A 27,610-nucleotide genomic window follows, 5' to 3' on the forward strand; every position below is an offset into this window, starting at 1 on the left:
GCACTGAAGACCAAGTACAGGTCCCAGCTAAACATTGAGCATGAGCTGAGAGTTGCAGTATCATGCTTCAAACCCCGCTTCGAAAAGCTGTGCACTGCAAAACGTGCTCATTGTAGCCATTAATCCTGACTTCCTCATTTTGCTAAAAAAAAAAATCAGCACATTGTTTTATTCATTTTTGTTTTATAGGTCAAAGTGTTTCATGTATTGTGCTCCTGAGTTAATGTTGCTGATCAATTTGAATGTATTATTATTTATTGATTTTATTTTATTTTTCAGTATCAAATGGTCAAAAAATGTTTACAGTTTAAATAAGGCTTGAATATTTTTTTTAATTTCAGGCAAATTGATGCACTTTAAGTATTTTCTGTTACAGACTAAAAAACAATGTTAATAAAGTTATTCTTTGTTGTAAGTTGATCTATATTTCTTTTTTCTTTTTTTCTTTTCTTTAATTTTAATAAGGATACAATGTTATGCAGAGGTGTACTTAGTGGTCCTCTGTAGCTCAGCTGGTAGAGCACGGCGCTTGTAACGCTAAGGTAGTGGGTTCGATCCTCGGGACCACCCATACACAAAAAAAAAATGTATGCACGCATGACTGTAAGTCGCTTTGGATAAAAGCGTCTGCTAAATGGCATATTATATTATATTATAACAATTTCATAGACAAATGATACTATTTCCAGTCGCGGCGGAGAGTTGGGGGGCGCGAAATGTTTACTTCTTCCTAGGGGGGGCGCAACAGAAAATAATTGAGAAGCACTGCTTTAACGGAATGTAGATAGGAAGCCACAATTTTACCCCTCAAAGACATGAGAGATCCATCGCACCCTCTTCACGACCTCCCTCCACTCAGAGAGCACTGACAGTTCACGGCTTCTCAGTTCCACCTGCTAGGACAAAGCCATTCCAACTATTTCCTACATTCTGCTATCAGACTCTATACTGGTAGAGATACATTTAACGTCTACATGATTCTATGGTATATTCAAATCAAATACAATTTTATTGGTCGCATACACATATTTAGCAGATGTTATTGCGGGTGTAGTAAAATGCTTGTGTTGCTAGCTCCAACAGTGCAGTAGTATCTAACAATTCACAACAATACACACACATCTAAAAGTAAAAGAATGGAATTAAGAAATATCTAAATATTAGGACGAGCAATGTCGGAGTGGCATTGACTAGAATACAGTAGAATACAGTATATACATATGAAATGAGTAAAACAGTATTAAGACATTTTTAAAGTGACCAGTGTTCCATTATTAAAGTGACCAGTGATTCCATGTCTATGTACATAGGGCAGCAGCCTCTAAGGTGCAGGGTTGAGTAACCGGGTGGTAGCCGGCTAGTGACAGTGACTAAGTTCAGGGCAGGGTACTGGGTGGAGGCCGGCTAGTGATGGCTATTTAACAGTCTGATGGCGTTTTTCAGTGTCTCGGTCCCAGCTTTGAGGCACCTGTAGTGACCTCGCCTTCTGGATGATAGTGGGGTAAACAGGCCGTAGCTCAGGTGGTTGATGTCCTTGATAAATCTTTTTGGCCTTCCTTTGACATTGGGTGCTGTAGGTGTCCTGGAGGGCAGACAGTGTGCCCCCCGTGATGCGTTGGACAGACCACACCACCTTCTGGAGAGCTCTTCGGTTGCGGGCGGTGCAGTTGCCGTACCAGGCGGTGATACAGCCTGATAGGATGCTCTCAATGGTGCACCTGTAAAAATGTGTGAGGGTCTTAGGGGCCAAGATGAATTTCTTCAGCCTCCTGAGGTTGAAGAGGTGCTGTTGTGCCTTCTTCACCACATTGTCTGTGTGGGTGGACCATTTCAGATTGTCAGTGATGTGGACGCAGAGGAAATTGAAGCTTTTAACCTTCTCCACTGCGGTCCCGTCGATGTGGATGGGGGCGTGCTCCCTCTGCTGAAGTCCACAACCAGCTCTTTTGTTTTGTTGACGTTGAGGTTATTTTCCTGGCTGTTCTATATTGTTTTGTCTCTTGCAATTCAAGAGTCAATGCAATTCACACTGTGCCAATGCGCGAGACTGCTCTCTACACAAAAACAAAACTGAAACTATAGAACTGCAAATGAGCCGTCGTGGGGCAGTGTGCCCACAAAAGCCTGGGACTTGGTTGGAGGCAGTACAGGGTCGTATTCACTAGGCACCAAACAGAATGAAAACGGACTGAAACTGCAAGGGACTACCTTAACTTGTCCTATAAGAAACGCTTGTTTTTAGTTTTTCATTGCAAGGGAGTTTTGCTACGGTCCGCACCAATAAATACGACCTAGTACTTACATGGGTTACAACAGAGCTACCTAACCCTCTTCCTGGAGATCTACCCTCCTGTGGGTATTCAGTCCAACCCGAACCTAACATACCTGATTCAGCTAGTTGAGGGTCATGTTCCATGCCCTGACCAAATTGCAGATAATGCATTGCATCAACCAATAGTTGCATAGCACGTCATCTGCATGCCACGTCATCGACTGTGCAGTCGGGCATTAGATTGCTATACCGCTATATCATATGGGTCGCATTCCTGCTTGACTACATTGCAGACGGCTGCCAGATCTTGCAATGTAATGCCCGACAGTCGATGACATAGCACACAACCATTGGTTGATGCAATGCAACGTCTTCAACGTAATCAGGCAGGAACACCACCAATATGTGGTTAGCTGATATGTTCAACACTAGCCTCGTGTGGCAATCCTTCCAAATCTTGTCTCGTTGAATCGTGTTGGAAATCTTGAGAAATCCAGTTTAGGATTCTGGGTTTGAATGGGAGTGTAGGTTTTTCTTCAAACCCTTATCTAGTGCACCTAACTGACTGGTTGATAAGCTGAATCACTTTAGTTCCTACTGGGTTTGGAGCGAAAACCTACAGGATGGTAGCTCTACAGTGATTTGGGATTTTTTAAAAATAAAATAAAAGTAGAGGCCAATAAATCATCTAATAATCGGAACTAATTATGCTAATATGTTATGTAAAATATCCAAACGTTGTAATACACCCATAAATTAAGAAGCAATGAAGTCCACCTGGAACGCACCTGTGTCGACCTGCAACCGCAGCCTAGCAATGAACGCACCCGTGTCGACCTGCAACGCGCCCGCGGGCTAGCAATGTGGTGATTGAGCCAGCAGCTAGCTGGGCCACGAGTTGCCGGAGCTCGTTTAGAGTTTACGTTTTACGTTTGAAATGTTTTTATTAATTAAGGTGCTGCAAATGCAATGCTCACTTGTTTTTATTAATTACAATTTTGCTTCCTACTGCGGGCAAGGGTGGTCTGGTTGTCGGCCATGCTGGAAATGTGATCTCGCGTTATTGTGTCATTGTCAATACAGTACATGTACACCACGATATAAAACGTTGATTTGAACCTTCTGACCAACTAGTGGATCAGGCAGCGCCCCACTGTCTGATTGATATCGCGTGATTTCTGATGATCGTTCTCGATTATATCGACTGATTGGTTCAGTATTGGGTGCACCCGTACTGAACGCAACCCGAGGTCTTCATGGGTAGTGGGAGGGAGCGACATCCTGTGTTTTTATTGGTGTTTTGGAGTGGCAAGTGGAATCCTGAACTATGATTGGTTGCCTTGCCGTTTATATAAAAATGGTAGAACCGTTCTTCCTTCTTTCTCTCACAAGGCGAAGAAAGGGAGGCTTCGCCATTGTTCAACTCCGACCAACATCACCGTCACCCTCGGTCAAATAATTAATCAGGTAACTACAAAATAGTTGAATTTAATAGTAATGTAATAACCAAATCAGTTTTCAGTAGTAATTAATTTAGCTGGCCACAACCAGATACACTTTATATCCGTGATTGGCCGGCAAGTTATTAACTTTAACCTGTCTGAAGACCAGGCTGGTTAACGTTAGTTAACCCGTTGGCATTTTACCTTGCTAACTAATGTCCCCTAGTCGACGAATTAAACCTGGTAAAACCTACCTAACTGAACTAGCTATAACTTGAGTTACTGCATTATCTTTACATTATCCATTTGAGTTGACTTCGTTTTGAGTAGTGTGCTAACGTTTGCTAACAGCTAGCTACTTAACCTTTGCTTGCGAACTAGCGGTCAGTCTTTGTTTGGTCGTGTGCAATCCATAACAGCTAAAAGGTAGCCAAAGGTAGTTTGACATTCGATGGAGAGTTTGAAATTGTTTTTGTTACTAAGCTAACGTTTGTATTTTGTATACCAGGAAAAGGCGCGCGATCACCCTTGTGGTTCTCGGCCTAGTTATAGAACGTTCTGGAAACTCAACACCCCGCGTGGTGTGACGCACATGCGGACGTCGATTTATAATTTACAGAAGTGTAATACCGGTACATACCGATATCTGTTACATAACTTCACTTGGTATAGACATGAGCACATTATCTTGAGAATTAAACTATTTTATTGGTAGGAAGCTACTTTTGATTATCTTCTGAAACTGTGGTTCTGGTGTTATACTTTATAATCTATTTTATAGAGAAGCTTCTCAGCACATATTTCGTGAGGATAGGACTTAACCATTGCAGAGCTCATTTTCAAGTGACTGAGAAAGCTCGAGGACAGGTCGCTGTTAATCTCTGGTCAATAATGGTACCGACTCACCTGTATGAACTTGTTGGTCGACCTGACCATAATAAACATAATGTGAGTTATAGATCTCTCGTTGAAAACAATTCTAAGAAGCGGCAGTTCTAATCTATGTGCGCAATTTCTGTGTTTCCGTTTCTGAAGTTGCCCTTTGGCATCTTTTACATTCTGTTTTGTACTCCATTAAGTCAGTAAATGTTTTTCCTGTGAGCGCAGTGTTCTCATTGCAGTTTCTCTAGAGTTAATCAGATCCAGCCTGGACTGTGCCACGTAGTAGGGAGTTTGTAATTTCCAACAGGCCAATTTTCTACCACTGTATTTTGAAGACCACATTGACATTTAGCGAACACTGATTTGTTTACTGCGTTTTTGTTGAATTAACGCATAGCATCCATTTGTCTTCACCTAACACCTGGCTATTTTTCATTGTTTAGGTAACATGTCTAAGGGACCAGCAGTTGGCATTGATCTCGGGACCACCTACTCCTGCGTGGGTGTGTTCCAGCATGGCAAGGTTGAAATCATTGCCAACGACCAGGGCAACAGGACCACTCCAAGCTACGTTGCCTTCACTGACTCTGAGAGGCTCATTGGCGATGCCGCCAAGAATCAGGTTGCCATGAACCCCTGTAACACAGTATTCGGTAAGTTTTAAGTTCTGGAAATTTCTCATGAAATTAGTGGATTTGAATGGTTAAATGTGTTATTTTTGGCTTTATGGTGTGCCAAAGCTTGTTCACTGTGATGAAGTTTATTCCTGCCATTCGTAGTTTCCACCAGAGGTTGAAAGACCAAAGATGGCCCAAAACCTTCCTTGGATGTCTGAGTGACAAGCCATATAGCACACAAGACTCCGTATGGCTGTAGAAAAGGTTAAATATAATGTAACTGGTTATTGTCTTATTGCAGATGCCAAGAGACTGATTGGCCGCAGGTTTGATGATGGAGTTGTTCAATCGGACATGAAGCATTGGCCATTTGAAGTTATCAATGATTCTACTCGGCCTAAGCTCCAAGTTGAGTACAAAGGAGAGACTAAGTCCTTCTACCCAGAAGAAATTTCCTCCATGGTTCTGGTCAAGATGAAGGAGATTGCTGAGGCCTACCTTGGAAAAGTAAGCTTTCTAATTATACAGACTGACTTATACGTGTTACTTTCCTTCTGTACAGGAAGGTGTAGTTTTAAGTTTGCCATTACTAGTCTATGTGATTATTCAAATGTATCATTGACATTTTCTCTCCCTAGACTGTCAACAATGCCGTTGTTACCGTACCTGCCTATTTCAACGACTCCCAGCGCCAGGCAACCAAAGATGCTGGCACCATCTCGGGCCTGAATGTACTGCGTATCATCAATGAGCCAACTGCTGCTGCCATTGCCTACGGCTTGGACAAGAAGGTGAACTACTTTCTATGATCTTTATTCTGTTGAAAAGGACTGCAGTGCTTGTTTGCTGTGATGAAGTTTACTCCTGCCATTCGTAGTTTCCACCAGAGGTTGAAAGACCAAAGATGGCCCAATACCCTTCCTTGGATGTCTGAGCGAATATCTAGCCATTCCATAGATCGGTTCTTGCTTGTACGCGCTCATTGCAAATACTGAATATCCTCTGTTTCAGGTCGGTGCTGAAAGGAACGTCCTTATCTTTGATCTGGGTGGTGGCACCTTTGACGTGTCCATCCTGACCATCGAGGATGGCATCTTTGAGGTCAAGTCCACTGCTGGAGACACCCATCTGGGTGGAGAAGACTTTGACAACCGCATGGTCAACCACTTCATCGCAGAGTTCAAGCGCAAGTACAAGAAAGACATCAGCGACAACAAGAGGGCTGTTCGCCGTCTCCGCACCGCCTGTGAGAGGGCAAAGCGCACCCTGTCCTCCAGCACCCAGGCCAGCATCGAGATCGACTCTTTGTACGAGGGAATCGACTTCTACACCTCCATCACCCGGGCTCGCTTTGAGGAACTCAACGCAGACCTTTTCCGTGGCACCCTGGACCCAGTGGAGAAGTCCCTCCGCGACGCCAAGATGGACAAAGCCCAGGTACACGACATCGTTCTGGTCGGAGGCTCCACTCGTATCCCCAAGATCCAGAAACTGCTCCAAGATTTCTTCAACGGCAAAGAGCTCAACAAGAGCATCAACCCCGACGAGGCTGTGGCCTATGGCGCAGGTGGGTCACTGATCAGTTTGCGCTGTGGCCAATGTGCTGCTATAACTAGCCCTAACTCAATAGTTTCGCTGTGATGAAGTTTACTCCTGCCATTCGTAGTTTCCACCAGAGGTCGAAAGACCAAAGATGGCCCAAAACCTTCCTTGGATGTCTGAGCGACAATGGCACTGTGAGTCTAAAGTAATGTTTTTCCATGCGTCTAACCTCTCATTCTCATTTTCAGCTGTCCAGGCAGCCATACTCTCAGGTGACAAGTCTGAAAATGTCCAGGACCTGCTTCTGCTGGACGTCACCCCCCTGTCCCTGGGTATTGAGACCGCTGGAGGTGTCATGACTGTCCTGATCAAACGTAACACCACCATCCCAACCAAGCAGACCCAGACCTTCACCACCTACTCAGACAACCAGCCTGGTGTGCTCATTCAGGTGAGAAAGGGCCTGCATGAAATGTCAATTTCAGGGCAATGTTTCCTCATTCCGTTGGCCACTCTGTGATGACGTTTACTCCTGCTATTTGTAGTTTCCACAAGAGGTTGAAAGACCAAAGATGGCCCAATACTTTCCTTGGATGTCTGAGCGACTGTTTAGTGAAATGTACTTCTCATTTGAAGACCATGTATGTTTTGCTAATATTGACTGTATCCTCCAGGTGTACGAGGGTGAGAGGGCCATGACCAAGGACAACAACCTGTTGGGCAAGTTTGAGCTGACTGGAATCCCCCCTGCACCTCGCGGTGTTCCTCAGATTGAGGTCACATTTGACATTGATGCTAACGGCATCATGAACGTGTCCGCAGCTGACAAGAGCACTGGCAAGGAGAACAAGATCACCATCACCAATGACAAGGGTAATACGTTTGTTGTGATGGCGTCGTAATGTAACACTATGGCAAATGGGCTATAATTACTAGCCTTAACCCCAATAGTTTCGCTGTGATGAAGTTTATTCCTGCCATTCGTAGTTTCCACCAGAGGTTGAAAGACCAAAGATGGCCCAAAACCTTCCTTGGATGTCTGAGCGACAAAAATAGTACTTTTGCTTCTACAATGATGTACAGTTGAGTAGTTTTCGTTAAACATTGGTTGATTTGATTGCATTTTTCCATAAGGTCGCCTGAGCAAGGAGGACATTGAGCGCATGGTCCAGGAGGCTGAGAAGTACAAGTGTGAGGATGATGTGCAGCGTGACAAGGTTTCCTCCAAGAACTCACTGGAGTCCTACGCTTTCAACATGAAGTCTACTGTGGAGGATGAGAAACTGCAGGGTAAGATCAGTGACGAGGACAAGACCAAGATTCTGGAGAAGTGCAACGAGGTCATTGGCTGGCTGGACAAGAACCAGGTAAGAATTTATTTGGTTGGACTTGAACTGTCTTAGACCACTTGCTGTGATGAAGTTTACTCCTGCCATTCGTAGTTTCCACCAGAGGTTGTAAGACCAAAGATGGCCCAATACCTTCCTTGGATGTCTGAGCGACTTAAGATAAATATATTTATAATTTGAAGTCAATTATGTTTTGCTAATGTTAACTGTATCTGTCTGCATTTCTCAGACTGCTGAGAAGGAAGAGTACGAGCACCACCAGAAGGAGCTGGAAAAGGTGTGCAACCCCATCATCACAAAGCTGTACCAGGGTGCTGGTGGTATGCCTGGCGGTATGCCTGAGGGCATGGCTGGCGGATTCCCTGGAGCTGGTGGCGCTGCTCCTGGAGGTGGTGGATCATCTGGACCAACCATTGAGGAAGTCGACTAAACCATTCCATTGTTTCTGCAACTACCTCCCCCTAACAAGCAAAGTTTGAAATGTTTTCTACCCTCTTGTGGCTTTGAGTCTCGTGACTTTTGTCAAGGAGTGAAATGTAAGTTAGAATAAAGGTGGAGGGATCACACATTGCAACTTTGTTTGCTACACAACAGGGAACAGTAATTTTCTGTTTGCGCAACTAAGCTGTCAAATTTCACATGGTGTATTTTGTATATTTTCTCAGTTGTCATCTGCCTTTGTCACAATGCCTTTAAGACTAAATAAAATATACGGTGACCTTTCACCTTTACTTCTAAATGTTGATTTGGGTGCTTTACTTGGCTGCTGTTCACAACTTTTGATTAATGAGTTTCATCTCGCTTGGAGCTTCCCATAAACTTCCAGCGTCGGAAGAACGTCTTGAGGTCCTGCCTCACTTTTCCAGCACTAATTCTGAATAGATTGTTTCTTAATTACTTGGTGTGGCATGAGAGCCTGCTATTTGCAGTTGATTATCATGGGCTATTGGTTAGAAAATACTTGGGTGGTGGCAGTGACCAAGTAAATACAGATTGCGGTCCTCTGTAGCTCAGCTGGTAGAGCACGGCGCTTGTAACGCCAAGGTAGTGGGTTCGATCCCTGGGACCACCCATACACAAATGTATGCACGCATGACTAAGTCGCTTTGGATAAAAGCGTCTGCTAAATGGCATTTATTATTAATTGCTTTTTTTAGAGTGAATATTGCGCATTATCCTTAACTTGAGCCAAAGCCAGACATGCCCAATAGTACATTAGATGTACACGGCACCATTTACTATGGATGCAAGGACTGACACTGCATGAGATCAACAGTTTTTTAATAAAAAATACAAGCACTGCCCTATTGCAGAGCTCTTGGATTCTGTGGTCAATTTATCTTAAATGTCTCCACTTCTGTGTGTCCATCTCTTTTTCCACGTTTCCCCTTCCGGGTCAGAGGGAGTTCATCATTAGGGTGACAGAGGACAGCCAAACGCTAAAAAAGGATATTACATGGGATGGTTAAAACAATCATTTTACATATGCAGCTTAGTTTCACACTGGCACCATCATATACCAAAAACATTTAATACTGTTAAATGGATACTACGAGATTCTGGCATTTAAGCCCTTCTACTTTAATGGCTAAAACAAAGACTGGCCAATGGCTTCTACCCCCAAACCATCAGGCTGCTGAAAAGCCACCACTACTCAGCTACCTTCCCCCCTCATTATCTACCCTGCCCCCACCCCAATGGACATTTATCTTTCTGATTCGCTGCTCTTATTACCCCCCCCAACTGACAATTACCCCGATGGACTTGTATATATTTATCGGCAGTTGTAAACATGTATATATTGTTTCATTCACACCTGCATTGTTGGACCTCGGCTCTTACGAATTTGACTGTACACTGCAACTACATTGCGACCCTGTGCATGTGACTAAAAATTATCTACTTACCCAGAGTCCGATGAACTCGTGGATACCATTTTCATGTCTGCATGAAGGAAGTTAGCATTGGCTCGTGAAACTACTAACTAGCGTTAGCGCAATGGAAGTCTACAGCTACAGTAGCAATGTTACCCAAAAATGGCATCCACTAGTTCATCTGGGTAAGTAGAACAAGGGCTTAAATGCCAGAATCTGTTTCCCTTTAAGAGTATAATTCTCAGCATCCCTTCTCTATTAAATACATGTATTATTATGTTGTATTTGACAAGAGCGGCAGGTAGCCTAGCAGTTAAGAGCGTTGGGCCAGTAACCGAAAAATTGCTGGTTCGAATCCCAGAGCCGACTAGGTGAAAAATATGTTGATGTGCCCTTGAGCAAGGCACTTAACCCTAATTGCTCTGGATAAGAGCATCTGCTAAATGACTGAAATGTGTGTATTTGACTAAGTACTAACCTGCCTGAGGCTGCCTGTGCCAACACAGATCTTGCCAATCCCCCACAGTGGCACCAGGAGGATGGAGGAGAGGGCCATGGCCCAGCCCAGTGCATAGGCCCAGTCTGGGTACACATACCAGCGGTTAAACCTGAGGGGCTTGTAGTCCACCATGTGTAAGATGAAGGAACTCTAGGAAGATATGGAGGAAAAGCAAAGCACCCAATGAGTAAGGCCTAGATTCAAGCCATAGCACGGAAGATCCGCACAATTTAAATTTAAAGGAAATGTTCCAGCGTGGGCGGAGGCTGCATTCATGGTAAATGCTGCATACAGTAATGTCGGTTCAATCAGAAATTAACTTTACATTTCAATCATCTGCGCTACGGATTGAATCTAGCCATATGTCTACTTTTATAAGATATACAGCTTTAAATATTTACCACAAGCACCATCAGATCACCAATCTGACTCACCAGAGACACAAGTGGGGTGAAGTAACGCCAGCACAGTCTGAAGAGGACACACGGTCTCTGTGCAGTCATGTCCTTAATGGCATCCTCCATGTGATCTGCCCCTGGGGATTTTAAAACAGGTTTACTGACAACTCACGCATAGCCACGGGAAGTAGTTTAGGTGCTGCAGTCCTTTTTAGTAGACAGTCTTATCCAGAGCAACTTACAGTAGTGAGTGCATACATTTTCATACAGGTCCCCTGCGGGAATCGAATCCACAACCCTAGCATTGCAAGCGCCATGCTCTACCAACTGAGCCACATCACATCATCCCAAACCACTTGATGTTACAATGTAGTCAATTACTGTATTGTGCATTGTTTTTCTTCATGGTGATGGAACGTCTACAGGTACAAACCTAGATGCCAAGCCTATGTACAATACAGTAATACATTTACATTAAGTGGTTTGTAAGGATGGTAAATTAATACTGCACAAAAAGTGGTTTTTTTCCATGTTATTTGATCAACAAAAATACTCAATTTGATGTGGATGTTTCGTGTCTTTGCCCATAACTTTGCAGCTTTTGAGGTATATGTTTGAGGACAGGGTTTTGTTCTTTCTGAATTCCATTAGGATGACAATAACAGAGAAAGGGACAGGGCAACTACTCTTACAATTCCAACTATTGAATCCTGCAAGATACTGTTCTTAATTATACAACTACTTTTTTTTGCCAAAGTGGAGATGCTGATTTTTGTTGTTGTTGTCTACGCTAAAGATGTCTATATTGGTCTGCTAATACTAGTAAAGGCCCAGTGCACTACTTTTGTGAAAAAATAATTGTTTCAATATTTTGTATTTATTTTCTAAACTTAGAATAAAAAATGTTTATAAAATAAAGACAAAATATGGAAACAATTATGCTGCTCAGCACACCCTGAAAAATTAGAATAAAAAATGTTTATAAAATAAATGTTCACAAAAGTAGTGCACTGGGCCTTTACTAGTATTAGCAGACCGATATAGACATCTGTAGCGCAGACAACAACAACAAAAATCAGCATCTCCACTTTGGCCAAAAAGGTTGTTCCCGCGGCTATGACCTCAAGTCAAGGAGACAATGAGAGGAAGCCAGTTTACATACCAAATGATTACAAAAACTGAGTGGTTGTGTAAAGTGTAATGGGGTTTTTTAACCACTACAACTCCAGTGCTTGAAATGAAGGCTAATGTATTTCCAGCATCATGACCAGGGTGGAAAAAGTGGATTTACACTTACCAAAGATCCATCCCACTGCCAGTGACTCAAACACAGCCACAAAAAGGACACAGGCTCCACTGCAGCCGTAGTAATCAATGAGCTGGAACACGAAGATCCCTCCCTGTATATTAGAAGAACCCCAAAAATGTCCTGTACAAATCAAAACTGGATGGTGTTCAGAGATAGATGGGAGGGGTTGAGGGTAGCTGAAGGGACAAAAAAAAACCAAAAGATAACTATTGTAAAATATACTGTGTCCGTAAAATGTATGTTGTATGTATAAGCTGGAAGTAGAAGCCTAAGTGTTGTTGTCCATTAGTTTACTCCAATTAAGGGAGGGGTGGTAGGGTTAGGGGAAAATAATAAAGGAAAATATATAAATAAAATAAATATACACTACCGTTCAAAAGTTTGGGGTCACTTAGAAATGTCCTTGTTATTGAAAGAAAAGCAATTTTTTTGTCCATTAAAATAACATCAAATTGATCAGAAATGCAGTGTAGATATTGTTAATGTTGTAAATGGCTATTGTAGCTGGAAACTGCTGATTTTTAATGGAATATCTACATAGGCGTAGAGGCCCATTATCAGCAACCATCAGTCCTGTGTTCCAATGGCACGTTGTGTTTGCTAATCCAAGTTTATCATTTTAAAAGGCTAATTGATCATTAGAAAACCCTTTTGCAATTATGTTAGCTGAAAACTGTTGTGCTGATTAAAGAAGCAATAAAACCTTCTTGAGACTACTTGAGTATCTGGAGCATCAGCAATTGTGGGTTCGATTACAGGCTCAAAATGGCCAGAAACAAAGAACTTTCTTCTGAAACTCGTCAGTTTATTCTTGTTCTGAGAAATGAAGGCTATTCCATGTGAGAAATTGCCAAGAAACTGAAGATCTCTACAACGCTGTGTACTACTCACTTCACAGAACAGTACAAACTGTCTCTAACCAGAATAGAAAGAGGAGTGGGAGGCCCCGGTGCACAATTGAGCAAGAGGACAAATACATTAGAGTGTCTAGTATGAGAAACAGACGCCTCACAGGTCCTCAACTGGCAGCTTCATTAAATAGTACCCGCAAAACATCAGTCTCAACGTCAACAGTGAAGAGGCGACTCCGGGATGCTGACCTAGGCAGAGTTGCAAAGAAAAAGTCCAGTGTCTGTGTTCTTTTGCCCATCTTTAATTTTTATTGGCCAGTCTGAGCAATGGCTTTTTCTTTGCAACTCTGCCTACGTCAGCATCCCGGAGTCGCCTCTTCACTGTTGACGTTGAGACTGGTGTTGAGGAAATAGATCAGAAATACAGTGTAGACATTGTTAATGTTGTAAATGGCTATTGTAGCTGGAAACGGCTGATTTTTTTATGGAATATATACACACACAGAGGCCCATTATCAGCAACCATCAGTCCTGTGTTCCAATGGCACGTTGTGTTTGCTAATCCAAATTTATCATTTTAAAAGGCTAATTGATCATTAGAAAACCCTTTTGCAATTAGAGTGTCTAGTTTGAGAAACAGACGGCTCACAGGTCCTCAACACCAGTCTCAACGTCAACAGTGAAGAGGCGACTCCGGGATGCTGACGTAGGCAGAGTTGCAAAGAAAAAGCCATTGCTCAGACTGGCCAATAAAAATTAAAGATGGGCAAAAGAACACAGACACTGGACTTTTTCTTTGCAACTCTGCCTAGGTCAGCATCCCGGAGTCGCCTCTTCACTGTTGACGTTGAGACTGATGTTTTGCGGGTACTATTTAATGAAGCTGCCAGTTGAGGACCTGTGAGGCGTCTGTTTCTCATACTAGACACTCTAATGTATTTGTCCTCTTGCTCAATTGTGCACCGGGGCCTCCCACTCCTCTTTCTATTCTGGTTAGAGACAGTTTGTACTGTTCTGTGAAGTGAGTAGTACACAGCGTTGTAGAGATCTTCAGTTTCTTGGCAATTTCTCACATGGAATAGCCTTCATTTCTCAGAACAAGAATAAACTGACGAGTTTCAGAAGAAAGTTCTTTGTTTCTGGCCATTTTGAGCCTGTAATCGAACCCACAATTGCTGATGCTCCAGATACTCAAGTAGTCTCAAGAAGGTTTTATTGCTTCTTTAATCAGCACAACAGTTTTCAGCTAACATAATTGCAAAAGGGTTTTCTAATGATCAATTAGCCTTTTAAAATGATAAATTTGGATTAGCAAACACAACGTGCCATTGGAACACAGGACTGATGGTTGCTGATAATGGGCCTCTGTGTGTGTATATATTCCATAAAAAAATCAGCCGTTTCCAGCTACAATAGCCATTTACAACATTAACAATGTCTACACTGTATTTCTGATCTATTTTATTTTAATGGACCATTTTTTAAAATTTCTTTCAAGAACAAGGACATTTCTAAGTGACCCCAAACTTTTGAACGGTAGTGTATATATTTTCCCAAAAAATATATGGGGGATTGGAAATGATGCAGACAATTACATTGATGGAAGCCACAAATCTATCTGCAATATTATCTCTGATCCTGTTCAGTGCCTAAACATGTTGAGAATTTTCATATTCAGGTGGGAAGTGTAGAATCAGAGATCGAGCACATGGAAGAAATCATACACAATATCACTGAAGACAATTAGGCAGTGAAGTCAGTAAATCAACATTGTAGTCATTGCAACACTTCCAGATAATGATTGTTATGGAACATTCTTTACCTTGCAGTCTGGGCCTAGACACGCCAGTGTGCAGAGGGCACGACTTTATTCACATATCTGGACAGAGAGTCTAAAACAGTTGATTAGGAAGCTAATTCAATGTCTCACCTCTGTGATCAGAGTCAGCTGTATGAGGAAGCAGGAGAGACAGAAGAGGAGCACAAAGCCCTCTCGATATCTTGGCCTTCGCAGTGTAACAGGAAACAAGTCTGTGAAAGAGGTTATCACTCCCTCCATTATGACAAACTGAAATAGAAAAGGAAGATAAAAGTGACATCAAGATACAGTACATTGTGGGATCAACACAACCCATTTTTGATTAACTGTTGCATGTAGACCACACCCAGCTAACAAAGTTTGGTTCCCAGGACGTTGTGGGAAAGTTATTTGTCAAATAACCAAAAGAGAACCTTAAGGGAATGTTACAAGAACATTCTGTGTTAGCTGGGCATGGTCTTTAGGTACCTGTGTGTCTATTCCCAGCAGAAGAAGCATGAAGAAGAAGCAGACCGTCCAGAGCTGTGGGAAGGGCATCATGGCTGCTGCCTGGGGGAAGGCGATGAACGCCAAACCAGGACCTAGGAGCAACAGTAAACAGGAATAGGAGGAAAATAACTCTTAGCAATGGAAATTGAGCATGAAGTACGTTTTGCATATGATACAGATGCAGTTTTTCGTGTGCATGTCCTGGCTCAGTATGCTACAACATTATGGATGGTTATCAGTGCCAATTCTAAAATGCAATGCTGAATTGGAATGTGAAAAGTAGAAATGCAGTGCTTAAATGCTCAATTGGAATGTGAGAATTATGAATGCAAATGTTTTAAATGCTCAATTGGAATGCGAAAATGTTAAATGCATTCATCATTTTCACATTCAAATTGAGCATTTAAGCATTGCATTTAAAGCACTGATGATTACCCTAAATAATGCTGTGGTATGCTGAGCTGACTGCATCCGTAAAACATTTTTACATGTTTTTGACAAGCACAGAGCTGTAACAGAAGGCAACTGTGATGGCCACACCATACCTGACTCTGCCACCATCGCGACAGAAACACCCTGTTTCTGTGCCATGAATCCCAGCACTGAGAAGACTGCAAATCCGGCCACAAAACTGGTACAACCATTCAGCAGACACAGCCAAAAGCTGTCCCTGAATGGACATAAAATATGCTAATTATAACTGCGGTCAAACTAATAAAATTGGTCAAACTAATAAAATTGGAATAAGTTGTTCTGATTTAAATTCTACATATCCATTGCAGTATACAGTGAGGGAAAAAAGTATTTGATCCCCTGCTGATTTTGTACGTTTGCCCACTGACAAAGAAATGATCAGTCTATAATTTTAATGGTAGGTTTATTTGAGTCAGAGACAGAATAGCAACAAAAAAATCCAGAAACACGCATGTCAAATATGTTATAAATTGATTTGCATTTTAATGAGGGAAATAAGCATTTGACCCCTCTGCAAAACATGACTTAGTACTTGGTGGCAAAACCCTTGTTGGCAATCACAGAGGTCAGACGTTTCTTGTAGTTGGCCACCAGGTTTGCACACATCTCAGGAGGGATTTTGTCCCACTCCTCTTTGCAGATCTTCTCCAAGTCATTAAGGTTTCGAGGCTGACGTTTGGCAACTCGAACCTTCAGCTCCCTCCACAGAGTTTCTATGGGATGAAGGTCTGGAGACTGGCTAGGCCACTCCAGGACATTAATGTGCTTCTTCTTGAGCCACTCTTTGTTGCCTTGGCCGTGTGTTTTGGGTCATTGTCATGCTGGAATACCCATCCACGACCCATTTTCAATGCCCTGGCTGAGGGAATGAGGTTCTCACCCTAGATTTGACGGTACTTGGCCCCGTCCATCGTTCCTTTGATGCGGTGAAGTTGTCCTCTCCCCTTAGCAGAAAAACACCCCCAAAGCATAATGTTTCCACCTCCATGTTTGATGGTGGGGGTGGTGTTCTTGGGGTCATAGGCAGCATTCCTCCTCCTCCAAACACGGCGAGTTGAGTTGATGCCAAAGAGCTCCATTTTGGTCTCATCTGACCACAACACTTTCATACAGTTCTCCTCTGAATCATTCTGATGTTCATTGGCAAACTTCAGACGGGCATGTATATGTGCTTTCTTGAGCAGGGGGACCTTGCGGGCGCTGCAGGATTTCAGTCCTTCACGGCGTAGTGTGTTACCAATTGTTTTCTTGGTGACTATGGTCCCAGCTGCCTTGAGATCATTGACAAGATCCTCCCGTGTAGTTCTGGGCTGATTCCTCACCGTTCTCATGATCATTGCAACTCCACGAGGTGAGATATTGCATGGAGCCCCAGGCCGAGGGAGATTGACAGTTCTTTTGTGTTTCTTCCATTTGCGAATAATCACACCAACTGTTGTCACCTTCTCACCAAGCTGCTTGGCGATGGTCTTGTAGCCCATTCCAGCCTTGTGTAGGTCTACAATCTTGTCCCTGACATCCTTGGAGAGCTCTTTGGTCTTGGCCATGGTGGAGAGTTTGGAATCTGATTGATTGATTGCTTCTGTGGACAGGTGTCTTTTATACAGGTAACAAGCTGAGATTAGGAGCACCCCTTTAAGAGTGTGCTCCTAATCTCAGCTCGTTACCTGTATAAAAGACATCTGGGAGCCAGAAATCTTTCTGATTGAGAGGGGGTCAAATACTTATTTCCCTCATTAAAATGCAAATCAATTTATAACATTTTTGACATGCGTTTTTCTGGATTTTTTTGTTGTTATTCTGTCTCTCACTGTTCAAATAAACCTACCATTAAAATTATAGACTGATCATTTCTTTGTCAGTGGGCAAACTTACAAAATCAGCAGGGGATCAAATACTTTTTTCCCTCACTGTAGGTGTTTTGAGAAAAAAAAAAATGTATCATCAAAACTGAACAGTCTTACATGTAACAGTTATTGTTGTATTTGTTGAAGCTTCCCAAAACAGTTTGACTGCCCCGTCCAATACAGTAGGAGAAGAACACCTGAGTTCCTGCTTCCATCCAGACCTGTTTGGTGAGAGATTCATTAGTGCATGTAGAAATTCAACAGACTGAAATTGTGTGGAATGCAAAGGCTTGATCATAGTGTAGCTTGAAATTGTTCTTCAATGAATGTGCAAATGAAATGGTGCAAATGTTTACTTGGGGGTCTGCAAGGCGGACAGGGTCTGGATACAGGTAAAACTGAACCCCCTCCCAAGCTCCAGGTAAAGTCAACCCTCTCACCAGCAACACCAAGAGCATCAGATAGGGAAATGTGGCAGTGAAATACACCACCTAATGAAATGGGGACAGTATGGACGAAAACAAAACTTACCACCATAGCACAATTACCACCTGTAACTAAACAATCAGATTTATGGTAGTTCCATGGATGTGTGAAGTAATTTAACATTTACTGGTGTAATCATGTATAGTAGTAAGATATACAGAAACTCTTATACAGACCTTTCCTGAGTACCTGATTCCTTTCCAGATACAGAAGTAGCAGACAGCCCAACAGGCGAGGAGACAGAGCATCAGCTCCCATCTTACACTGCCCACCTCCTCAATGCCTCCAGAGATAGCCAACACACGACGCCTGGGGGAGGGCAACAGAAGCCCCGTTTATACCTGGTGACTAGTCAAGCCCGTGCTCTCACTTTTATTAGTCTAACATGGAAAAATTTTATCAGCCATTTTGGAAACAGTGAGTAGCCTAGCCACAGTATATTCTGGAGCCTCTGCCAGTGCCACACAGCTAGATTGGAGATTTGTGAATGTGAGATGGAGATTTCCTACCATGACTGTGAGATGGAGATTTCCTACCGTAACTGCGTCGAGAGGTCGCCTACACATGATAGTCAGCAATGCAATTTATAGAAGCCATGCAAGTAAGTGATGTTTTCTATTGGGGACTTTATGTTGAGTAAATATGGTAGGCCGCTAGCATTGTGATGTCTGGTCTAATGTATGAAAAAAGCCAGAGAGTTGATGTTTGTTTTATGCAGCTATTCGCACCTGCATATTTTGTGTTTTTGCATTAGTGCGGCATACAAATTATTACTTGTCCGAGGTCTCATATTATAATTTTTTCTTGGCAATTGGGAAGGAACTTCATCTGGCAATATTGGGATTCTGGTTACCGGTGTTAAACCCTAGTGCGAACATGCGTCCTTTGTCCTGATCTTATCCACATTCTGATTGTGCCCACATTTTCAGACATGCGTCTACATATGGTATAGTGTACTGTCCACTGTGTCCAAATTGTGAACAGATTTCCTGGTCCCTCCCTGTATGCAAATTATTTGACAGATATTAATTCAAAAAGTTTTATTTATTTTAGGACATAGGCCTATAAATGGTGCCACCTGTCAATGATTTTAGAGGGTGGGATGATGATGATTGAAATGGTTTCACTGTCCATATCCATCTAGACTTGTAAGAAATCCAGACACAATGCCTGACTACCTCCGGAGGTGGTTAGGAAGATCAATGTGTCTTTTAATCATCTACATCTGTCTAAAGATGTGGGCAAGATGAGGACAAAGGTCGCATGTTAGCACCCGGTATAAACAGGGCTAGAGGGACACTTTCTGATCAAGCTACATTTAAGTTGCATCTAAAATGGTACCCTATTCCTTATATAGTGCAATACATTTCACATGCGGGCACTGGACAAAAGTAGTGCACCATTTTTTATTCTAGGGAATAGGTGCCATTTCAGATATTGTACATCATTTTAGAGTAAGATAATTATTAAAGGGAGGTCTTGCAGGGTTTTCATATACAGTATTTATCTTATGCTGCTTTGTGTTGTGTGGGGCAGGCTACTTACTCCCAGAACTCAGTGGCAGCAGAAGTAGTGGTGATTTTTGAGGTCCAGTTTGCTGTATGGTTTAGTGAAGTGAAATCCACACATTGATCTAATAAAAAAGTAATTAAAGTCAAATGGAATTCTCTCCCAAAAACATATATACAGTATATATTTATGTTCCCAACTTTGTGTATCATTGTTTTCTGGTAAAATGTAACCTATGTTTTACTCCCATGCAGAGAATGTAGGCCTACCTACCTGTGTTCCAGGTGTTGCCACAGCTGGCCCAGGGTAGCTGAGAACTGAAAGAGAACACCAGGTAGAAGAGAGTCCATGCCAGGATCACGAGGTAAATGATAGAGTCATAGATCAGGATGAGAAGCTCTGCCCTGCCAACACCTGCGGAGAATTAACACGTAATATGAGGCGGGACATTAAAGGGATAGTTCACTGAAATATTGATTTATTTTCTCTGTATAAGTCTTTGGACAAGGAGAAAGCATGGATTGCTTACAGGGTAATGAAAACAATATGTAATTTGGTAATTCGGGTGAACTATCCCTTTAAGCTTTTGGCCTGTAGTAGAATGAAGGAGTATGGAAACATCTCACCTTCAGCAAGCGGACATAAGCTCCTCCAGCAGGTGACGATGCCCTGTTGGGTGTACTGACCGATTGATGTCTCGAGAAGGAACAGAGGAAGACCACATAGCCCAACGTACAGTAGGTAGGGTACAAGGAAGGCACCTAAGAACAGACACATACATGTATGTTGTGAACTCGCAATATAGACAGGCTACTAGTGATTTTGCGCCCTATAGACCCTAACCAAGCTCCCTTTTATTGGCTAATTTATATTCATACTGGTAACTGGTATCTTTACTTAACCCACTTTTTTAAGAAATATGGATATTTCAAAAAATATTCACACCCCTTAACCTTTTCCACATTTTGTTGTGTTACAGCCTTAATTAAAAATGGATTACATTGAGATTTTGTGTCACTGGCCTACACACAATACGCCATAATGTCAAAGTGGAATCATGTTTCTAGAAATGTTTACAAAGTAATTAAAAATGAAAAGCTGAAATGTCTTGAGTCAATAAGTATTCAACCCCTTTGTTATGGCAAGCCTAAATAAGTTCAGGAGTAGAAATTTGCCTAACAAGTCACATAAATTGCATGGACTCTGTGTGCAATAATAGTGTTTAACATGATTTTTTAATGACTGACTCATCTCTGTACGCCACACATACAATTATCTGTAAGGTCCCTTAGTCGAGTTGTGAATTTCAAATACAGATTCAACCACAAAGACCAAAGAGGTTTTCCAAAGAAGGGAACCTATTGGTAGTTGGGTAAAAAAAATAATCTGGGATTTCACCATGAGGCCAATGGTGACTTTAAAACAGTTACAGTGTTCAATGGCTGTGACAGGAGAAAACTGAGGATGAATCAACAACATTGTAGTTACTCCACAATACTAACCTAAATGACAGAGTGAAAAGACGGAAGCCTGTACAGAATAAAAAATATTCCAAAACATGCATCCTGTTTGCAATAAGGCACTAAAGTAAAACTGCAACAAAAAAAAAATGCTTTATTAACTTTATGTCCTGAATACAAAGCCTTATGTTTGGGGCAAATCCAGCACAACACATCACTGAGTACCACTCTTCATATTTTCAATCATGGTGGTGGCTGCATCATGTTATGGGTATGCTTGTGATCAGCAAGGACTAGGGCGTTTTTTAGGATAAAAAGAAACAGAATAAAGCTAAGTACAGGCAAAATCATAGAGGAAAACATGGTTCAGTCAAATTCACCTTTCAGCAGGACAATAACCTAAAACACAAGGCCAAATATACACTGGAGTTGCTTAACAAGACATCATTGAATGTTCATGAGTGGCCTAGTTACAGTTTTGACTTAAATCGGCTTGAAAATCTATGGCAAGACTTGAAAATGGCTGTCTAGCAATGATCAACAACCAACATGACAGAGCTTGAAGAATAAAAAATAAAAAATGCGCAAATACTGTACAATCCAGGTGTGCAAAGCTCTTAGAGACTTACCCAGAAATACTCACAGCTGAAATTGCTGCTAAAGGTGATTTTAACAGGGGTGTGAATACTATATTTAAATGTCAATACATTTGCAAAAATGTCTAAAAACATGTTTCCACTTTGTCATTATGGGGTATTGTGTGTCCATTTTGAATTCAGGCTGTAACACAAAATGTGGAATACTTTCTGAAGGCACTGTGACCTTTATCATTGCAGGAGTAGTATGAAAAATGTATGCACTCACTAACTGTAAGTCGCTCTGGATAAGAGCGTCTGCTAAATGACTAAAATGTAAATGTAAATGTAACATGGACACCAAAATGTCTTTGTTATGTCATTTCGTAGCCCTATCACAATATCATTTTGTGAATAAGCATACTAGGCTACTGTGTCGTGTTGTCATTCTAAATATCCTGAATAATGGAAGGAAAAAGCGTTGGGTGTTGCGCAATAGCCTATGCTGCACACAGGTTAGCGTTTTTTTCATCATGAATCATGTTCTGGAGGCAGCTTGGTCACTATAGCTGGCACAGCCACAAAGTCATAAAATCTGATTTTAAACCTAACCCTTACCTTAACCCTAAAGTTAACCACACTGCTAACTCTAATGCCTAACCTTAAATTACAACCAAAAAGCTCATTTTTGTTTTCCTTAATTTTTACGATATAGCCAATTTTGACTTTGCAGCTGGCCTATCTAATGGGAAATCGCTCAGTTCTGCCTCCAGGACAAGACTCATGACAATAAACGTCAACCTGCATCCTACACAATTGTACACAGCTAGACTCGGTGTCCAAGCCAACTTATAGAAACATGAAAACATGACCTCATTACCTTTATGCTTTTTCTGTAAAATGTAACTAGACCCTGCTGTAAATCAAGCAGACAACAGCAGATGATCAACTTCAATTAGCAAAATTACGTTGAAAATACGTATTTTACGGACGTTAAACTCACGTTCATTTTCGGTTGTAAATTAAAGTTGAAAGTAAGTATTTTATGGACATTGATAAGACGTCAGTTTTTGGTCATGGTTTCTATGGCCACATTTCAAACGTTAAATATTTTCACTTATATCTACAGTGCATTCGGAAAGTACTCAGACCCCTTTACTTTTTCCACATTTTGTTATGTTACAGCCTTATTCTAAAATTGATTAAAGTGTTTTTTTCCCCTCATCAATCTACACACAATACCACCTAATGACAAAGCAAAAACAGGTTTTTAGAAATGTTTTCAAATGTATTAAAAGTAAAAAACTGAAATATCATATTTCCATAAGTATTCAGACCCATTACTCAGTACTTTGTTGAAACACCTTTGGCAGCGATTACAGCCTCGAGTCTTCTTGGGTATGACGCTACAAGCTTGGCACACCTGTATTTGGGGAGTTTCTCCCATTCTTCTCTGCAGATCCTCTCAAGCTCTGTCAGGTTGGATGGGAACGACGCTGCACAGCTATTTTCAGGTCTCTGCAGAGATGTTCGATCAGGTTCAAGTCCGAGCTCTGGCTGGGCCACTCAAGGACATTCAGAGACCTTTCCCGAAGGCACTCTTGCGTTGTCTTGGCTGTGTGCTTTGGGTCATTGTCCTGTTGGAAGGTGAACCTTCGCCCCAGTCTGAGGTCCTGAACGCTCTGGAGCAGGTTTTCATCAAGGATCTCTCTGTACTTTGCTCCGTTCATCTTTCCCTCGATCCTGACTAGTCTCCCAGTCCCTGCCGCTGAAAAACATCCCCACAGCATGATGCTGCCGCCACCATGCTTCACCGTAGGGGGTGGTGCCAGGTTTCTTCCAGACGTGATGCTTGGTATTCAGGCCAAATAGTTCAATATTGAGTCCTTTAGGTATTTGTATTTTATTATGGGGTCCAGCAAAATTAAGGCAGTTCATACAATTTTTAAAACATTACAATACATTCACAGATTTCACAACACACTATGTGTCCTCAGGCCCCTACTCCACCACTACCACATATCTACAGTACAAAATCCATGTGTACGTGTGTGTATAGTGTGTATGTTATCGTGTGTGTGTATGCATGTGTCTGTGCCTATGTTTGTGTTGCTTCACAGTCCCCGATGTTCCATAAGGTGTTTTTTTAAATCTGTTTTTAAAATCTAATTTGACTACTTGCATCAGTTACTTGATGTGGAATAGAGTTCCATGTAGTCATGGCTGTATGTAGTACTGTGCGCCTCATATAGTCTGTTCTGGACTTGGGGACTGTGAAGAGACCTCTGGTGGCATGTCTTGTGGGGTATGCATGGGTGTCTGAGCTGTGCGCCAGTAGTTCAAACAGACAACTCTGTGCATTCACATGTCAATACCTCTCATAAATACAAGTAGTGATGAAGTCAATCTCTCCTCCACTTTGAGCCAGGAGAGATTGACATGCATATTATTAATATTAGCTCTCTGTGTACATACAAGGGCCAGCCGTGCTGCCCTGTTCTGAACCAATTGCAATTTTCTTAAGTCATTTTTTGTGGCACCTGACCACACGACTGAACAGTAGTCCAGGTGTGACAAAACTAGGGCCTGTCGGACCTGCCTTGTTGATAGTGCTGTTAAGAAGGTAGAGTAGCGCTTTATTATGGATATACTTCTCCCCATCTTAGCTACTGTTGTATCAATGTGTTTTGACCATTACAGTTTACAATCCAGGGTTACTCCAAGCAGTTTAGTCACCTCAACTTGCTCAATTTCCACATTATTTATTACAAGATTTAGTTGAGGTGTAGGGTTTAGTGAATGATTTGTCCCAAATACAATGCTTTTAGTTTTAGAAATATTTAGGACTAACTTATTCCTTGCCACCCACTCTGAAATGAACTGCAACTCTTTGTTAAGTGTTGCATTCATTTCAGTCGCTGTAGTAGCTGACATGTATAGTGTTGAGTCATCCGCATACATAGACACTCTGGCATTACTCAAAGCCAGTGGCATGTCATTAGTAAAGATTGAAAAAAGTAATGGGCCTAGACAGCTGCCCTGGGGAATTCCTGATTCTACCTGGAATATGTTGGAGAGGCTTTTATTAAAGAACACCCTCTGTGTTCTGATAGATAGGTAATTCTGTGTCCACAATATAGCAGGGGGAGTAAAGCCATAACACATAGGTTTTTCCAGCAGCAGACTATGATCGATAATGTCAAAAGCCACACTGAAGTCTAACAAAACAGCCCCCACAATCTTTTTATTATCAATTTCTCTCAGCCAATCATCAGTCATTTGTGTAAGTGCTGTGCTTGTTGAATGTCCTTCTCAATAAGCATGCTGAAAGTTTGTTGTCAATTTGTTTACTGTAAAATAGCATTGTGTCTGGTCAAACAGAATTTTTTCAAATAGTTTACTAAGGGTTGTAACAGGGTAATTGGTCGGCTATTTGAGCCAGTAAAGGGGGCTTTACTAGGTAGCGGAATTACTTTTGCTTCCCTCCAAGCCTGGGGGCACACACATTCTAGTAGGCTTAAATTGAAAATATGGCAAATAGGAGTGGCAATATCGTCCGCTATTATATTCAGTAATTTTCCATCCAAGTTGTCAGACCCCGGTGGCTTGTCATTGTTGATAAACAATAATTTTGTCACCTCTTCCACACTCACTTTACGGAATTCAAAATTACAATGCTTGTCTTTCATAATTTGGTCAGATATACTTGGATGTGTAGTATCAGCAATTGTTGCTGGCATGTCATGCATAAGTTTGCTAATCTTGCCAATGAAAAATTCATTAAAGTAGTTGGCAATATCAGTTGGTTTTGTGATGTATGAGCCATCTGATTCAATGAATGATGGAGCTGAGTTTGCCTTTTTTCCTAAAATGTCATTTAAGGTGCTCCAAAGCTATCATTCTTTATGTCATTTATCTTTGTTTCATAGTGTAGTTTCTTCTTATTTTTATTCAGTTTAGTCACATGATTTTTCAATTTGCAATACGTTTGCCAATCGGTTGTGCAGCCAGACTTATTTGCCATTCCCTTTGCCTCATCCCTCATAACCATAACATTTTTCAATTCCTCATCAATCCACTGGGATTTAACAGTTTTTACAGTCATTTTCTTAATGGGTGCATGCTTATTAGTAACTGGAATAAGCAATTTCATAAATGTATCAAGTGCAGTGTCTGTTTGCTTCTCATTACACACCACGGACCAACATATATTCTTTACATCAACAACATAGGAATCACTGCAAAACGTATTGCATGACCTCTTATACACAATATTAGGCCCAGCATTTGGAACTGTGGTTTTCCTAGATATGGCTACTATATTGTGCCTTTTGGCAAACACCAAAACACCTCCTCCTCCATGCTTTACGGTGGGAACTACACATGCGGAAATCATCCGTTCACCTACACTCCGTCTCACAAAGACATGGCGGTTGGAACCAAAAATCTCCAATTTGGACTCCAGACCAAAGGACAGATTTCCACCGGTCTAATATCCATTGCTCGTGTTTCTTGGCCCAAGCAAGTCTCTTCTTCTTATTGGTGTCCTTTAGTAGTGGTTTCTTTGCAGCAATTTGACCATGAAGGCCTGATAAACGCAGTCTCCTCTGAAGAGTTGATGTTGAGATGTGTCTGTTACTTGAACTCTGTGAAGCATTTATTTGGGCTGCAATTTCTGAGGCTGGTAACTCTAATGAACTTATCCTTTGCAGCAGAGGTAACTCTGGGTCTTCCATTCCTGTGGTGGTCCTCATGAGAGCCAGTTTCATCATAGCGCTTGATGGTTTTTGCGACTGCTCTCGAAGAAACGTTAAAATTTCTTGAAATGTTCCGTATTGATTGACCTTCATGTCTTAAAGTAATGATGGACTGCCGTTTCTCTTTGCTTATTTGAGCTGTTCTTGCCATAATATGGACTTGGTCTTTTACCAAATAGGGACATCATCTGAATACCAACCCTACCTTGTCACAACACAACTGATTAGCTCAAACGCATTAAGAAGGAAAGAAATTCCACAAATTAACTTTTAAAAAGGCACACCTGTTAATTGAAATGCATTCCAAGTGACTACCTCATGAAGCTGGTTGAGAGAATGCCAAGTGTGTGCAATGCTGTCATCAAGGCAAAGGGTGGCTACTTTGAAGAAACTCAAATATAAAATATATTTTGATTTTTTAAACACTTTTTTGGTTACTACATGATTCCATATGTGTTATTTCATAGTTTAGATGCCTTCACTACTATCCTACAATGTAGAAAATAGTAAAAATAAAGAAAAATCCTTGAATGAGTAGGTGTGTCCAAACTTTTGACTGGTATTGTAGGTTTTGATTCAACTATGTTCCCTCTTTAAATGTTAATGTTGTAACATGAAAGAAGTTACAGAGTTTTATAAATGACTTTGTAACAGCCCTAAACAGTCCACTACAAAAAAATCCTCACTGCCACCCTAACTTATAGAAAGACCCATATGGGGGATTCCCCAAATGTAACTCACCTCCACCATTCTTATAGCAGAGATAGGGGAACCTCCATACATTTCCCAGGCCGACCACGTTACCACAAACTGTGAGGAGGAACTCTGTTTTAGAGCTCCACTGTTCCCTCTTCCCTTCCTGAGTCTCCACGTTCATTCTCTTCTTTTGTCCTGTAGTATCCCCTGATCTCTAACTTGGTGTTTGCTATTAAGAATGTACTGGAACTCTCGTTGTGTCACCACCCTACCACTGGATCTGTAGTGAGTGAGGAGGATCTGCTACTCCTGGGTTCTATTTCAGTGGACTCGGTTCAACATCTCACTATGGGACATACCCTCGTGCAGGTCATTCGCTGAAGCCTTATTCGATCACACCTAACAGGCCAATCAGGGCTTTGTGGGTGTAAGCCCTGCCGGCCTATATAACACCATGCAATGC

General features: G+C 41.7%; 2 protein-coding genes across 2 annotated transcripts; one reads left to right on the top strand and one right to left on the bottom strand.

The window, feature by feature from the left end:
* The first annotated feature begins 3,455 nt into the window (after positions 1-3,455).
* On the top strand, positions 3,456-8,843 carry LOC311136219 (heat shock cognate 70 kDa protein). The gene is made up of 9 exons (XM_084170337.1): positions 3,456-3,739; positions 5,040-5,249; positions 5,515-5,720; positions 5,852-6,004; positions 6,225-6,780; positions 7,004-7,206; positions 7,430-7,628; positions 7,890-8,122; positions 8,334-8,843. Exons 2-9 carry the CDS (start codon positions 5,045-5,047, stop codon positions 8,532-8,534), a joined length of 1,956 nt encoding a protein of 651 aa, XP_084026463.1. The 5' UTR covers positions 3,456-3,739; positions 5,040-5,044; the 3' UTR covers positions 8,535-8,843.
* A 592-nt stretch (positions 8,844-9,435) lies between these two features.
* Positions 9,436-27,328, bottom strand: LOC311135854 (sodium- and chloride-dependent GABA transporter 2-like; the record flags this gene model as incomplete). The annotated part of the gene is made up of 14 exons (XM_084169878.1): positions 9,436-9,543; positions 10,457-10,627; positions 10,912-11,012; positions 12,173-12,275; positions 14,966-15,103; positions 15,323-15,435; positions 15,889-16,013; positions 17,782-17,885; positions 18,021-18,155; positions 18,327-18,459; positions 19,696-19,783; positions 19,933-20,073; positions 20,286-20,420; positions 27,193-27,328. 14 exons carry the CDS (start codon positions 27,326-27,328, stop codon positions 9,436-9,438), a joined length of 1,731 nt encoding a protein of 576 aa, XP_084026004.1.
* Positions 27,329-27,610: the final 282 nt, after the last annotated feature.

Source organism: Coregonus lavaretus (genome assembly GCF_964263955.1).
Source record: "Coregonus lavaretus genome assembly, chromosome: 10".
NCBI lineage: Eukaryota > Metazoa > Chordata > Actinopteri > Salmoniformes > Salmonidae > Coregonus > Coregonus lavaretus.